The 16,516-nt window shown below is 35.7% G+C and overlaps 1 protein-coding gene across 1 annotated transcript in view; it reads right to left on the bottom strand.

Annotated features, from left to right (window-relative positions):
• The window catches only part of TMPRSS11D (transmembrane serine protease 11D), a 62,933-nt gene that overhangs the window by 23,914 nt on the left and 22,503 nt on the right, over positions 1-16,516 (bottom strand). The window contains exons 2-3 of the mRNA XM_010365547.2: positions 9,801-9,922; positions 4,274-4,392 (exon numbers count right to left, since the gene is read on the bottom strand). Of these exons, the coding sequence (XP_010363849.1) occupies positions 4,274-4,392; positions 9,801-9,922 (241 nt within the window). The remainder of the gene's footprint in view (positions 1-4,273; positions 4,393-9,800; positions 9,923-16,516) is intronic.

The following is a 16,516-nucleotide window of genomic DNA, read 5'->3' as shown; positions in this document are numbered from 1 at the left end:
GCAGGCACCTATAATCCCAACTGCTCAGGAGGCTGAGGCAGGAGAATCACTTGAACCTGCAGGGCAGAGGTCTCAGTGAGTCAAGATCATGCCAGTACACTCCAGCCTGGACAACAGAGCAAGACTCTGTTTAAAAAACAGGAAAAAAAGAAGGCAAAAATTCATTCTAAATTCTATAATCTAAAATTAACCATTGCCATAATTGGATAAAGTAACTTCCAGTAATCTACTTAGAATCATGAGCTTTAATATGTTTATTAATATGGAATGTTAAAAGAGATATTTTAATAAAAATATTGAACTTTAATTTTACTTGACTTTAACCGAAGTAGAAGAAACTGTCGTAAAGTTGAAGGAACTGTTAAAATTTGGATAAGTGGTTCTTGTAATTATATTTTAATTCATGATTTGGCATTGCACTGGCACAGGTTGACTGGACCAAAATCTTAAAGATCCACTTTAACATTTCTGTTATGCGGAAAACATTAAGAGGCAATTTAGTAAGGACTAAGATAATAAGCAGCATAAAGAAAGCAAGTTGATTAATTGGTTGATATGCAAATACAAATATAAAAGAAGAGGCCTGTGAATAAGATTCCATATTTCACAGAGTGGGTGAAAATGTTACTACTGACACTCATTAGAACTTAACAATGCCAGGTGACTGAGTTAGGAATAGATACAAACTGCTAGGGCTAGGGGTGGGGGAAAGAAGTCCCAGGGATGCTAAGGCTCCTACAGAGGGAGTTAGCCCCCTATCAAAAGCTGACGCCCCAGGGAAGCTCAGCAGCAGGGGCTCAGTGCCAGCTCTGGTGGGGTGACAGCCCCAGAAGAGAAGGAGGGTTTATGTAGTAAAGGAGTGCACTTGGAGAGGCAGAGCCCCAGGTCTGCATGGTCAGGATCTGCCTCCAAGGGGAGCTGTGCAGTGTCAGTGTGTATGTGCACTTGCATGTGTGCCTTCATTTGTCTTTAAATCCCAGTCAATCAATCTTATTTTTCAATTCCTTTTGCCACAATGCCTGACATTTTTAGCATTCAGCCTTAAATAACCTAAATCCCAAAGTTTCACCATTTTGTAGTACTTTACAACTTATAGGTGACTGCACACACACTCATTTCATTATTTACAGCTCAGTAGATCTCACTGGACCCATGTGGCAGGTGAGGAAAAAGTCTGTGAGCCTTGTAGTGACTTGCCTGGAAGTGGAGGAAATCAAACCAGGCCTTTGACTGCCTGCCCAGGGCCATTTCTACTGCCCAGAGCAAACTTTTGTACACAGACTGAGAGCTTTGGAAATGTACCGAAGCGGGAGCTGGTGCTGTCCTGGCATTGACTCACTTCCCTGCTACTGTATGTGTCTGGGAGGATGCACTGGTTTTAATGGAGATCTACTGCAGCTATTCCGTTCCCTCTGCACATTCACGTAGGTGGCGGGTCCAGAGTTATGGATTCAAGAGAAGTGGCATCAATAAACCTGCATTACTTAAACCAACAAGTGATTCAGAAAATGCACTCCCAAACAACTGGGTATCCAGATCTCTAGGCATAATAAATCTCACCCATCTCCCAATTCCGGACTGCACTTGTGTGTAAAGGCAGGCAATGGCTGAGAGACAGCTTTTCAGATAGATGGTAGAACAAAAAGTATCAAAAGATCTCAACTCCCTGGAGCCACTGGTGCTTTGCTGTCCTCCACTGAGGGAGGTGTACCTCCTAGCCTCGCTTGGATGGTAAAACTGAAGCAGTGGGGCTGGGGAGCATGGCTGAGGAACAGTTCGTTAGGGATTGTTCATCTTGTATCTTTATTGCTGGCTCCAGCTTAGATCTACCTCTGAGGTAGTCTAGGCATCCATTCCTTTCCCCATTGAATCACTCTGCTAAGATGTCCACAGTGAACTTTTGTCTCCCTGAACAGCCTGTTTTCATTTTGGTTTTCTCTTCCAGCCAATGGAACCATTATCTACCCAAGTTAGACATTTCTGTGTCAGTGTTAACCTGCCACTTCTCATCCTGTCTTCTAATCCATTGCCAAGTTCTGTGGATCCTATCTTAAGCCAATCCTTTCCTCTCTATTCCCTGGCAGCACTCCTGGCACCTGATGTGTCTCTGGTTTGGCCCTTGTAGGGGCTGCTTTGCTGCACTACCACCCACCTTGGGACTGAGGTTACACACAGGGGGTAGGGCAACTCACACCCAATGGTGAAGGATGGTTGCTAAGGGCCCACTTCTACCCCCTGCCTCTGGCTCCCTTCAGTCTTCTGTGCCAACAGCACTGTAGTTTGACTCTGCCTCTGCCCAATGCTGCTTCCTTCTCTTCCTGAAGGTGTTGGTTGAGAGCACTCCAGAGGCACTCTCTGCATGCAGGTCTTAGAGTCTGCTTCCCTGGGAACCTGACCTGTGATACTTGGGGCCTGGATAGCCCTAGGAAGCAAACTCTAAAACATAGTTAGAGTTGGAAACCCTCCTGCCGGTTTCCATAGAGGACCCTGTCATTGGTGGGAGATGAGCGCTGAAAGCTTTGAGCGGGGCTCCGAGGAACAAAGGGACCAGGCTGCACTGGCAGACTTGTTAAAACCCAGATTTTTAGGCCCCAATGTCAAAATTTCTGATTTGGTAGGTCTTGGTGAGCCCAAGAATTTGCATTTCTAACAAGTTTCTAGGTGATACTAGAGAGACCATACTTCGAAAACTACTGAGCTAATCTCCAGTGAGAACCATCACAGCTGGAGGACTGAATCATAAGCTTATTTAACACATTTTTTTTCTCTAGAAGCAAGCATCATTGAAAACCCAGTTATGAGAAGACAGCAGGGTGAGCATAGAATAAAGCAAGGGGAGTTAGATACATCATTTAAATGTTTAATGAGATCGGAATGAACAGTTGAATCAGAATGATTTGGGAAAAGAATTTAGGGCAGGAACCAGATGTAGGGTTAACATTGGGGAAAATAAGTTCATTATGTCAGAAGTGGGAGACTCCTGTTCCTTCAATAAACATTTATTAAGCATCAACCCCATCAAATGTTGTGGATATACAAAAATGGAATGGATGTGGAGCTGTCCTCATGGAACTTAGTCTAACACGGCAGATTAAACAAGTCTACAAATATTTATAACATAAAATACGTAGAGGTATGTGGCATGAGATCCACACAGATATGATTTTGTGATGAGGTGATGTGGAAGGAAGATTAATTATATCCAACCATGGAGATCAGAGGTAATTTCTTATAAAAGATGGCATTTCAGGTTGGCTATAAGAATAAGTAGGGCACACGATGACTGAAATATGAGACACAGCATAGACATGAGAAGTTGCTTAGCTAACAAGTTTGGAATTTATTTTGTAGGCAAGAAGTCTTGAGCTGGAGGTAACATGAAGGAAACAGGCTGTGAGAGATTTGTGTTCAGAAATTAGATTTAAATTAGATTAGAGGGAAAAGAGCCTGCACACAGTGAGAACAGTTAGAAGCTCATTGCAGTGGTTCAGAAAAGCACCAAGGGATTAAAAGCTTGGATTAAGGAATATTTCAGAAAATGTAGAAATGCTGATAAAATTTTATATTGAACGCACCAAAGCAACCCTGCCAGGTGACTCAGTTACATGCTAAAATTGTAGAACCATTGAATTACTTTATAGTCTTAGGACATATTTTTGAAAAGGTAAGGGTAAGTGAGCAACACTGAACCTGGTCAAAGCTAAAGGGCAGCCCCTGGTTTGTGGTGATACGTGAATGTTAAGGGTTCACTGGTGAGGTTTCCTGGCAGGCAGCCAGAGGCCCTCTTCAAGTCAGAGCTCATACTTGCTTTGCATATTTCTGTTCAAACTTCTATGTCTATTATTGATCCAAAGTGTAATGTTGTCCAAACTATGTTATTACTGATATGGTAAACCTGTCTTTTAACACCTCCTGCCTTGTGTCTTCAGTTGGATAAGGAAGAGGGAGGAGGGCAAAATGAAAAGAATTTAAAAAGACCATGTCAATGCTTAATTAAACAAATAAAAAACTTTCAGTAATTGAATTCATAAACAAATAAAATGCGTATTTACTCATGGCCTTTCTAACACTTTTTACTCATGACAAATATGTGAATAAGAACCAGTATATGAGTAAACTAACTTGATAAAAGCAGAGAGAAACACATGTTTCACCATACAAAGAAGGAAAATGTGTAGAGCACCTAACAACTGAAAATATATTACAAAGCATTAGGTTTATTATCATATTCATTTTATAATGGAATAAAGAGCAGAGACAAACATTAACTTACCAGAGATTCAATTCTTCCACTCAAAGTCCTGTATTCCTGTGTAGCTGGTGAATTTAACTGACTATTATATTCAACATTTAGGAGTTGAAAACTGCTCCTGTAAAAGTAAGATTTTTGATCTGGAAAAGAAATAAAAGGGAGGGTCAGTCTTACTTTACAAAGTAGTTAAACTTTTAATTTATTCAGGATTATGGCATGTTATATTATAGAATTTCAAAAATTTGCTTTCCTTGAAAGAAAAAGTTCTATGCTTAATATGAGTGTAATTATGATAAAATTGTTATCTTTTCCATTTTTAAAAAGATTGGCAAAGCCAGAGTGGTGTAGATGTTTTACAATCAGAGTGGAATTATTATTTGAGAAATTAAAAATAGTCACAAATACTATAATTTTTGTTCTTGCTATATTTTAAGGGAGATTTGTGGTGTATTTATTCAGGAAATATTAATGAGTGTTTGTAATATACTATTATTCATGTATCATTAGGAAAGAACCCAAAGTAATTATGAAATTTTAAAAAATTATTTTCAAATAATGTTCTTTGTAGAGGAGTTAGTGATTCGCCATTAGTTTTTCTGGAGTAAGCTAGAAGATAAGTCATCTGACAAGATATCCTATCTAGTAATCCAATGTAAATTATTTTCATCAAAAGGCACCTTGCAAAATAAAAAGCTTGACAGACCAATAACAAGTAATAAGATTGAATCAGTAATAAAATGTCTCCTAATAAATAAATGTCCAGGACTGATGGCGTTATTGCTATTCTACCGAACCTTCAAAGAAGAACTAACACCAATTCTCCTCAAACTATTCAAAAACATCAAACAGGAGGGAGTTCTCCCCAAGTCATTCTATGAAGCCAGTATTACTCTGATAGAAAACCAGGCAAGGACACAATAAAAAAAAAAATAATACTACAGGCCAGGTGCAGTGGCTCATGACTGTAATCCCAGCACTTTGGAAGGCCAAGGCGGGTGGATCACGAGGTCAGGAGTTGGAGACCAGCCTGACCAACATGGTGAAACCCTGTCTCTACTAAATATACAAAAATTAACCAGGTGTGGTGGTGGGCACCTGTAATCTCAGCTACTTGGGAGGCTGAGGCAGGAGAATTGCTTGAACCCGGGAGGTAGAGGTTAAAGTGAGCAAAGATCAAGCCACTTCGCTCCAGCCTGGGTGACAGAACAAGACTCTGTCTCAAAAAAAAAAAAAAAAAAAAAAAAAAAAAAAATACAGGCCAATATTACTGATGAACACAGAGGCAAAAATCCTCAACAAAATACTATCAAACTGAATCCAACAGCCAGCATACCAAAATGATACCACAATCAACTAGGGTTTATCCCAGAGATGCAAGAATGGTTCAACATATGCAAATCAATAAACTTAATACATCACATAAACAGAATGAAGACAAAAACCGTATGATCATCTCAATAGACGTGCAATAGATTCAATATCCCGTCATAACAAAAACTCTCAACAAACTAGGCTTAGAAGAGGACTACCTCAACAACATGAAGGCTGACCAACCCACAGCTAACATTTTACCAAATAGGGAAAAGCTGAAAGCCTTTCCTCTAAGACAAGTATGTCCACTTTCATCACTCCTATTCAATATAGTACTGGAAGTCCTAACCAGAGCAATCACGTGACAGAAAGAAATAAAAAGGCATTCAAATTGGAAAAGAAGTTACATATTCAAATTGTTCCTTTTGCAGATTATATAATTTTATACCCCAAAAACCTAAAGACTCCACCAAAAACTCTTAGATCTGTTATATAATTTCAATAAAGTTGCAGGATATAACTCAACATAAAAAATCTGTAGCATTTCTATACACCAACAATGAAATAGCTGAGAAACAAATCAAGAAGGTAATTCCATCTTCTACAAGGAAAACTGCAAAACACTGATGAAAGAAATGGAAGAGGACACAAACAAATGGAAAGACATTTCTTGCTCATGGATTGAAAGAACTGATACCATTTAAGTGACTATACTTTTCAAAGCAATCTATGGATTCAATGCAATTCCTATCAAAATACCAACATCACTTTTCACAGAAATAGAAAAAAACCATCCTAAAATTTGTATGAAACAAAAAAGAGCCCAAATAGTCGAATCAAACCTGAGCAGAAAGAAAAAATCTGGAGACATCACACTACCTGACATCAAACTATACTCCAAGGCTATAGCAACCAAAACAGCATGGTATTGGTATAAAAACCGACACATAGACCAATGAAATAGAATAGAAAGCCCAGAAAGAAATTCACATACAGCCAACTGAATTTCAACAAAAGTGTTAAGAACAAACAATGGGGAAAGCACACTCTCTTCAATAAATAGTACTAGGAAAACTGGATATCCATTTGCAGAAGTATGAAACTGGACCCTTATCTCTCACTATATACACAAATCAACACAAGATGGGTCAAAGACTTAAATGTAAGACCTACAACTATGAGAACTATTAAAATAAAACCTAGAGGAAACACTTCATGTCTTTAGTCTAGGGAAATAATTTATGACTATGACCTGAAAAGTACAGACAACAAAACCAAAAATAGACAAATGGGAATTAATTAAACTAAAAAGCTTCTGCACAGCAAAGGAAACAACCAACAGAATGGAAAGACAATCTATTGAATGGGAAAAAAATATTTGCCAACTGTTCATCTGACAAGAGACTAATATCCAGAATATACAAGGACCCAAACAACACAACACTAAAAAAAATAAAAATAAAAATTCTATTAAGGAGTGGGCAAAGAACATGAGCGAACATTTCTCAAAATAAGACATACAAATCATGAACACGTACATGAAAAAATACTCAACATTGCTAATCATCAGAGAAACACAAATCAAAACCACAATGAGATATCATCTCACCTCAGTTAAGATTACTATTACCAAAAGACAAAAAATAACAGATGCTGATGAGAATGCAGAGAGAAGAGAATTCTTATACACTGTTGGTGGAAATGTAAATTAGTGCAGCCATTGTGGAAAACGGCATTGAGATTTCTCATAAAACTAAAACAGAACTACCATATGATCCAGCAATTCCACTACTGGATATTTATCCAAAGGAAAAGAAATCATCATGTCAAAGAAATATTTGTACTTGGGTGTTTATCTCAGCACTTCACAACAGCCAAGATGTGGAATCAACCTATGTGTCCATCAAGAAATGAATGGATAAAGAAAATATTTTATATATATATATTTACACATATATATTTACATATATATGTATATACACACACATACACACACACACACAATAGAATACTATTTGGCCATAAAAAGAATGAAATCTTGTCATTTGCAGCAATATGGATGGAATTGGAGGTCATTGTGTTAAGTGAAATAAGCCAAGCACAGAAAAGACAAAATTAGCCAGGCATGGTGGCACATGCCTGTAATCCTAGTACTTGGGTAGGCAGAGCTGAGAAGATCACTTGAAGCCAGAAATTTGAGACCAGCCTGGGCAGCAAAGTGAGACCCCATCTCTATAACTAAAAAGAGAATAAAAAAGAAAGACAAATATGTTCTAACTCATATGTGGGAGCTTAAAAATTTGATCTCATCAGTGTAGAGAGTAGAATGACAGATACTAGAGACTGGAAAGGGTGGAGCATTGTGAGGGGGATTGAAGAGAGGTTGGCTAACAGGTATAAACATATAGTTAGGTAAATGGTGTAAGTTTTAGAGTTTAATAGCAGAGCAGATGATTAACAACAATATATTATGTATTTCAAAGTAGCTAGAAAAGAGGACTTGAGTTGTTCCAACACATAGAAATGATAAATACTCAAAGTACTGTATACCTCAAATACCCAGGCTTGATCATTCACCTCAGTTAAGATTACTAATCTTACTAAGATTACTTGATCATTCTATGTATGTAACAAAATATCACATGTATCCCACAAATATGTAAGATGTTATGTATCATTAAAACAACAAAAACAACAACAACAATGACAGGAGTCTTCCAGAGGACCTTTTCACCTGTGTGAAAGAGACAAAAGTCTCTAAAACATATCTGTACACAACTCATAAACATTATGAAGATGTACATAACCTAATGGAATCTGTCTCAGAACAAAAATCTCTGCTTTCCTTTGATCATTCATATGCATTACTTATGCAAACAAACACCTTGGTAAGGGGCAAGAGTTGGAGATACTGGGGGAACCGTGGTTGTTTGTAGTGGAAGATCAAGTCATTTAGGGGCCATAAGTGATCTCTGGAACACAGTTTGCAGATGACTTACCAAAGGGCCTACTCTTTAGGCATGACAATGCCATGTCATTAAGAGTGAAAATTCATTAATTTAACCTGAAACTCCATGTCTCTTTTTTCTACCTCTGTAGTTCACCTTAGGGATAGGTGACTCCAGGTGATTTAATAGCAAAATGCAGTCAAAAGCAAAATTTAGCCACAACCTTTACATTTGATTGGCTGAAATGATTGTGTATCATTATTGGTATTTCTAATGTTGGTAATTGTATTGCATCATTGGAAGTATTTCAACCTTTGCATAATTAAGCATTTTTACCTATTTACAATTGGACATACTATAAATTATATTATTTCTCTTTTTCTCTTAACACTCACACATACCCATGTACACACCTGCACACCCACACACATGATTTAAGTGATTTAATAGAATTATATTTGAAATAAAAATAACCTCAAAGTGTATTTTAAGTGAAAAAAGATTCTAATATATGATATTATTTAGTAAAATTTGACATATTTTACATATCTATGTTAAAGCATCTGAAAGAGCCTTCACAGAGATTTTTACAGTAAGTTGTTTATGAATGAGGATGGTATGTGTATTCTTTACATTATTTTTTCTTGTCCATGTTGTCTATTGTTTTAGTGATATAATAAAAAATTAAACAAAATAAAGGAGACAAATAACTAAAGAACATGATGTTTTAAAAAGTTTGACTTTACCCCTTTTTATTTCTCAACTGAAAATTTATCTCCTGACCATCCTAACTGTTAGGCCTGTAAGACACTGTTTTCAGAAGACAGAGCATTATTTATTAATAAGAATGGGCAAATACTTACGTACATCCAAATTTTAGGTGTTGAAACTTAGGGTTCTTTGCAATATTTCACTTTTGTGATTTTATCAGGTTGTCAATGAAGGAAATCATAGTATTAATGAACAACAAAATGAGTAAACTTTAGCATCAGAAAATTATTGAGATTTTTTTTCCTTTGGATAGAATAATTCTTTTTTGAGTAACAATGTTTGGTATACTCAAAAGGTATGTTTGGGGCACTAAAAATGGCCAAAATAGGAAAGAGAAAAAATACTGATTGAGGAAAAATACAGATATGAATCTATATTTGCGGAAGTACTATAAGTAAGATATATAATCACATTATATTAAGAAATAAAAGCCATAATAAAAGAAAGAATGCCAAATTTTAAATCTGAAATCTTACGTCACTATTAAATCTAAAGAGTAATAATGCTCTGGTACTTACCAAAAGCTAAAAAGTAAACAAGTAGAGCTATGGTCACTGCCAGGATCACTACCCCTGCGACGACAATGAAACATACTACATATGGATTCAGAAATCTTGAAGTCGATGGTACACGTGCTGGCCTTACGAGAGAGAGAGATCAAAGAAAGTCATTCATTTCACTGATTTCAGCCATCATTTTAGTGCTCACGATTGTCTTCTGTCTTTCACGAACTCTTATCTGGCACATGGCTCTAGTCATAGAAACATATTCCTAGAAATGAAACTGAACTTAACAGGGCTGTCCTTAATGGTTTTTCTTTCAAGGTTTTTTTTTTTCCAGCACAAAATGATTGAAGTTCAATTAGTCTGACGAAAGAAGGAAGTCTGACTTATGGTTTGGAATTGCTTTCCCTTCTGCCAATTGATAAAGTTTTCAAGAATAACAACAAATCATTCTCTGTTCTACTGCAATGTCATCCAAAATTCTATGCTAGACCCTACTGTAGTAATCATCCTTGCTTGGGCACCATCCCCAAGGCTGTACTGAAGAGAGAGTACATTTGAGTGGGAAGAAGTGTCGAGGAAGATAAAGAAGCAGGGGTGGGGTGGTAAGGGGGTCAGGACAGTAGCATTTCTCATTGCAAGATTCCCCATATTATTAAAAATCGGCAGAGGCATAGAGAATCAGGGAGAATAGCAAGCACCTGAAATGAATTTGAACTGCTCCAACAGCCAATGATTTATTTGATTTATCATATTTTCTCCAAGAATTTGTACTAATATATAGTCACACACACTCACACTGGAAAAGTCACCAGAGGAGCTGGGTGTGAATTTCAGTTTTACCCTTTGTTTGCTTGGAGGTCATATTGTCATTTATCTGAGATTTTCTTTATCTGAAAAATAGGAATAATAATACCTACCTCAAAAGGCTGTTTTGAAGATTAAGTGGGGTCATGTTATGTGTTATAAAGTATATATTTCTAGTTCAATAGGTTATCCAACTTGGCTGTGAACACCTTGAAGGTAAAGATACTATTCATGCCTATGCTTAACATAGGCAAAGTGTTTAACACTTTGCAGAATGCTTGGGTTATATAGGTGTTTTATAAATACTTATGGTATTTATAAATATTTATTGCTTATGTTAATTCTTGACATATTTCAGATTTAAAAGCCTCAATAGAGCTGAGAAGCAGTTATATTTAGGCATATTCTAATTTTTATATTTTTCTATTTTGTTTTGCCAACATTCTGGTACAAGTGAGAAGGGTACATTCTGAGGGTCAGTGCTGTGGGACACATTTCACTGCAGTGTCGTCTGGTATTGTTTGGCCTCTACCCAACTCACAGGCCTATAAAAGGGCACCTCTTTATATTTTGTATTGCGTCACTTGCACATTGTACGCTGTGGCACTGGAACTAGTAACATATCAGAAGATTGTTGGAAGCAGACATAGATTTGCCAGTTTTCCATTTTGTTGAATAAACACAGAACACTTTATAAAAATTGACCCTGCTCAAGCATGATCACTTTTAAAAAGAGCATTTAAATATATAACATAGGAAGAAAATAACCTCAGAACAATTTATTAAATGCTATAACTTTATGATGTCTTTTTGCTATATTTGTCTTATTTGTTCATTTTGCTACACTAATGAAAACTGGCTTTCACTGACATGGGTTGAGAGTCCAGTGTTCAGCAACCACTACTGTAGTAATTTTCTAGTTGAAAACTGTCACTTTGACATTTGTTTACTATTTGAGTTTCAGTTTACCCATTTGTTACCTCATGAGGTTATTGTGCCTGTTACATGCAATCACAAATGCATAGTGTTTGGTATTTGTGATTTCAGTAATTAATAGTGGCTGCTGAGTAGTGAAAGAGTCAAAAAGAGTCAGAGTTGGAGGCAAATGTAACTCCAAAGGCTAAACAAATCTCAAATTGTTCCTTTCTGCAACAATTAGGGATTGATTATGTTTCCGGAGATGAGCTGATATGTCAGGATCTGCAAGCTTGGAGTGAGAGGAACTGTAAACAAGGATTAAGTTGGAGGCTAAAATCTCCAAAAAATGAAATCAAAAGACTAGAGTCAATATATGCTTTAACTTGGATGAGCCTCCCACAGGAATGACATTACAGCCAATTTTGCTTTCAGTTCATGAAAAACACCTTGAACTCAATAACTGAAAAGCACCATGAGACATATGATTCAACAAAGGGTGTGGAGCCAAAATTACCTTACTTTCACAAGCCATAACTAATTACGTAAGAATGAATTGTTCCACCCTGTAGAAGCAACTGAAGAAATAGCATGTTTCAACTTTCAATAGCATGTTCAACTTATAGTTGAACCTCTGAACGTTGCTAACACAAACTAAATTGTGCACAGTATTTACTGTGTTTGTAAATACTGAATTTGTTTGTAAATACTGAATATGTTTGTAAATACTGAATTTTAATTCATAATGCAATGGAAATATGTGAAACAAAATATTTTGCTTTTAAAGCAGGGTCTTGATCAGAGAGATTTTTAGTGCTTGCATTTAAACAGCAAAGCAGATACTCATTTGTGACCCATTTACCCTAGTTTCCCTCTCACTCTTTCTCTTTTATATTGACTTGAAAAAATTGCATGAGGGTGGAAAATTTATCTTTTTATACTTTATTGTGAAAGCCTATCTGTCAGGCATTGTACATGTACATTGTCAATCTTCACGATCTTTTCATAGCGTTGTAAATTCTGTATTATGACTGCATTGTAAACATAGGAAAGGTGAAGCTCAGAGAGTGAATAACTTATGCTTATTCAGGAGTGACGGAGCTGGAAACAGAAACCAGGTAAGTTTGAATAAAGAGACATGAACTTCCTCTCACATACACTTCGTCCCTAAGTACATTGCTTCACACTACAGAGAATGGAAAAGCTTTGGATTTCATGTCTCTCCTGACCTCACTTGGGGGGAAGCAAATGGAATCACCATCTATTAATAATAATATTTCTCAAGATAGATCTTGAGCCCAGACCTCTCTCTTTGAGCTGCACATCATCATTTCCAATTACTAATTGAATGTGTTGTGGGTGCTTTACAACCACCTTAAATAGAAAAGTTCAAACCAAACTTGGTACAAATGGGTTTTTTCTCCCATTGGACTACAGGGTTTGAGGATATGCCCAGGGTTGTATTAAAGAATTTTTCTGCAAGATATTTTTTCCAATTAAAACACGATCATTTGTTATTTTTTTTGAAATTTACTTTGTTCTAATATCAGTCATGTCTTTCAAATGAAGGAACTGAGATATGAAAGATTTATTTAATTGATTTTAAACTTCTAAGCACAGTGTTTAATTCCCACATCATAAAGCACTTCTAAGGGGATGGGAAAGGGAACTAGACTGGAGGTAGGAGATGTGGATTCAAGTACTCTTTCTGTCAAATATAAGCTATGTGATCTCACATTAATCATAACTGTTTTAAGCTTCAGGTTTCAAAAAAATTTAAATGATAAAGATAATACCTTCCTCATAATTTGATTTTTTAAAAATCAAATAAAACAGTGTATATACCAATGATTTGTAAACTGGAATTTAAGGTATTACTATAGAGGCAACTGAAGTATAACAGCAAGATTCCTAGAACTGAAGATTTTTCTGCCAGTAACTGTTGCGTGAGCTTAGATGAGTCCTTTTAATATTGCGGAATCTTAGTTCCCCTGCGACATGTTGGTAATAACAACAGTTATTGTACAGTATATTTTGTGAGAATTAGAGTAGATGACATGCATGCTGTATAAATTATAAAGGGCTAAATAACCATAAAAAACTTTTGAGAAAAATAAGTTTTTAATTAATTAGTTTATTACTATATATTTTAACTTATACTATCAAGAGAAAAAAACGCATTTCTTTAAAATATTCAGTATTACCTGTTTACTGATTTACCTATTTCACTTTTTCTCCACACTTTTTGTCGTGCTCTATATCATTTTTATCACACAGGTAACTTTATAGTAAAGAAGAGGAATGTGTCAACACCTACCTCCATTGAAGTACTTTTGGAGTAGGAGAGTCAATACTAGTTTTCTACTCTTCTGTAGTAATTAATTCCTTAACTCTCTAGACTGGCTCTGCAAGAAATACTCAAAGGAATTCTAAACATGGGAATGAGAGGTCGGTACTCACCTATCATAAACATACATGAAAGTATGAAACTCACCTGTCTTACAAAACACTTAAAGAAATGAGAAAGAGAAAGAAACAAAGTGGCAATATGGCAGAACTCCACCAAACCATGGGGCTTATGAAACAATTACAGAGATGACAGAGAAAGAAGTAAAATGGTTGCATGACAGAACTCCATCAACCATATGCTGCTTACAAAAAACTTACTTTACTGATAAAGGCACTAATAGACTAAAGGCAAAGGTATAGAAAAAATATATTCCACACAAATGAAAACCAAAAGACAGTAGAAGTAGTTAGATTTATATCAGATAAAACAGGGTTTAAATCAACAATAGTAAAAAAAAAAAAAAAAAAAAAAAAGACAAAGAAAGTTATATAATGATAACAGAATTGACTCGACAAGAAGATATAACAATCCTAAATATATACATATCCAACACTAGAGCACCCATATGCATAAAACAAATATTACCACACTTAAGAAAAAAGATAGACAGGAATACAATAATGATGGAGAACTTCAACACCCCCACTGACAGTACTAGACAGATCATCAAGACAGAAAATCAACAAAGAAACACTGGACTTAAATTGGACTTAGACCAAATGAACCTAATAGACATGTACAGAAAATTCGGCCCAACTATCATGGAATATACATTCTCATCAGTACACGGAACATTCTCCAAGATAGATCATGTATTAGGGCACAAAACAAGTCTGAAAAAACTTTAAAAAATCATCATATCGAGTATCTTCTCAAATTACAATGGTCTAAAACTAGAAATCAATACCAGGAGGAACTCTTAAAACTATACAAAAACATACAGAAACAAAGAAATGAACAACAACAACAACAACAATAAAAAACCCAACATGCTACTGAATGATCTCTGGGTCAATAACGAAATAAAGAGGGAATTTAAAAAAATTGAAATGAATGAAAATGGGGACAAAACATACCAAACTCTCTAAAATATAGAAAAAACAGTGCTAAGAAGGAATTTTATAACATTAAATGCCAATGTCAAAAAAATTAAAAGATCACATATTAACAGCCTAATGATGCACCTTAAGGAACTAGAAGAACAAGAGCAAACCAAACTCTAAACTAGCAGAAGAAAATAAATAACAATGATCAGAGTAGAACTAAATAAAATTTAGACCCCAAAATTACAAAGTATTAATGAAATAAAAAGTTGGTTACTTGAAAAGATAAAAAAATTGATAGACTGCTACCTAGACTAGCCAAGAAAAAAAGAGCAGATTCAAATAAACAAAATTAGAAATGAAAAAGGAGACATTACAATGACATCATAGGAACACAAAGACCGTTAGACACAATTATGAACAACTCTACACTCACAAACTAGAAAACCTAGAGCAATCAATAAATTCCTGGAAACATGTAACCAGGTAGAAATCTACCAAGTTTAATCTACAGATTAAACCAGGCAAAAATAGAAATTCCGACCAGACCAATAATGAGTAGTAAAATTGAATAAGAAAAAAAAAAATCTTTCAACAACAACAAAATCCCAGGACCAGATGCATTCGCAGCCAAATTCTACCAGTTTTTTAAAGAAAAACTGATAACAATCCTAATTAAATTGTTCCAAAATATTGAGAGGGAGGGAATCTTTCCTAATTCATTCTATGACTCCAGTATTACTCCGATACCAAAACGAGACAAGGGCACACACACAAAAGGGAAAATTATAGGCCAATATCTCTGATGAATGCTACGTAAAAATCCTTAACAAAATACTAGAAAACTGAATCCAACAGGACATCAAAATGATAATATTTCATGGTCAACTGGGTTTTGTTCCAGGGATGCAAGTATGATTCAACATATACAAGATGATAAATGTGATTCACCACATAAACAGAATTAGAAACCAAACCATATGATCATCTCAATAGATACAGAAAAAGGTATTTGATAAAATTTAGCGTCCCTTCATGATAAAAACCCTTACAAGCTAGGCATAAAGGGAGCATACCTCAAAATAATAAAAACTCTATATGATAAACCCACAGCTAACATCATACTGTACAGGGAAAAGTTGAAAGCATTCCACCAAAGAATTGGAACAAGGCAAGGATGCCCACTTTCATCACGTCTATTAAACACATTATTTGAAGTCATAGAAGAGCTATCAGGCAAGAGAAATAAATAAAAGACATCCAACTTGGAAAAGAGGAAGTCAAATTATCTCTGCTGACAATATGATCTTATACCTAGAAAATTCTTAAAAGTCCTCCAAAAGGACTCCTAGATTTGATAAATGAATTCAGAAATGTCTCAGGATACAAAGTCAATGTACAAAACTCAGTAGTATTTTTATACACCAATAATGACCAAGCTGAGAACCAAATCAGTAAGTCAATCCTATTTACAATAGATTAAAAAATAAAATAGATCTCTACAAGGAAAAGTACAAAACACTGATAAAAGAAATGGAGATAAAAAAAATCAACACGGTGGGGGGAGCACGATGGCCGAATAGGAACAGCTCCAGTCTCCAACTCCCGGCGCGAGC

The sequence above is a fragment of the Rhinopithecus roxellana genome, chromosome 2 (genome assembly GCF_007565055.1).
Source record: "Rhinopithecus roxellana isolate Shanxi Qingling chromosome 2, ASM756505v1, whole genome shotgun sequence".
Classification (NCBI taxonomy): Eukaryota; Metazoa; Chordata; class Mammalia; order Primates; family Cercopithecidae; genus Rhinopithecus; species Rhinopithecus roxellana.
The sequence above is the reverse complement of the archived record's forward strand: the minus strand, read 5'-3'. Positions and strand labels throughout refer to the sequence as shown.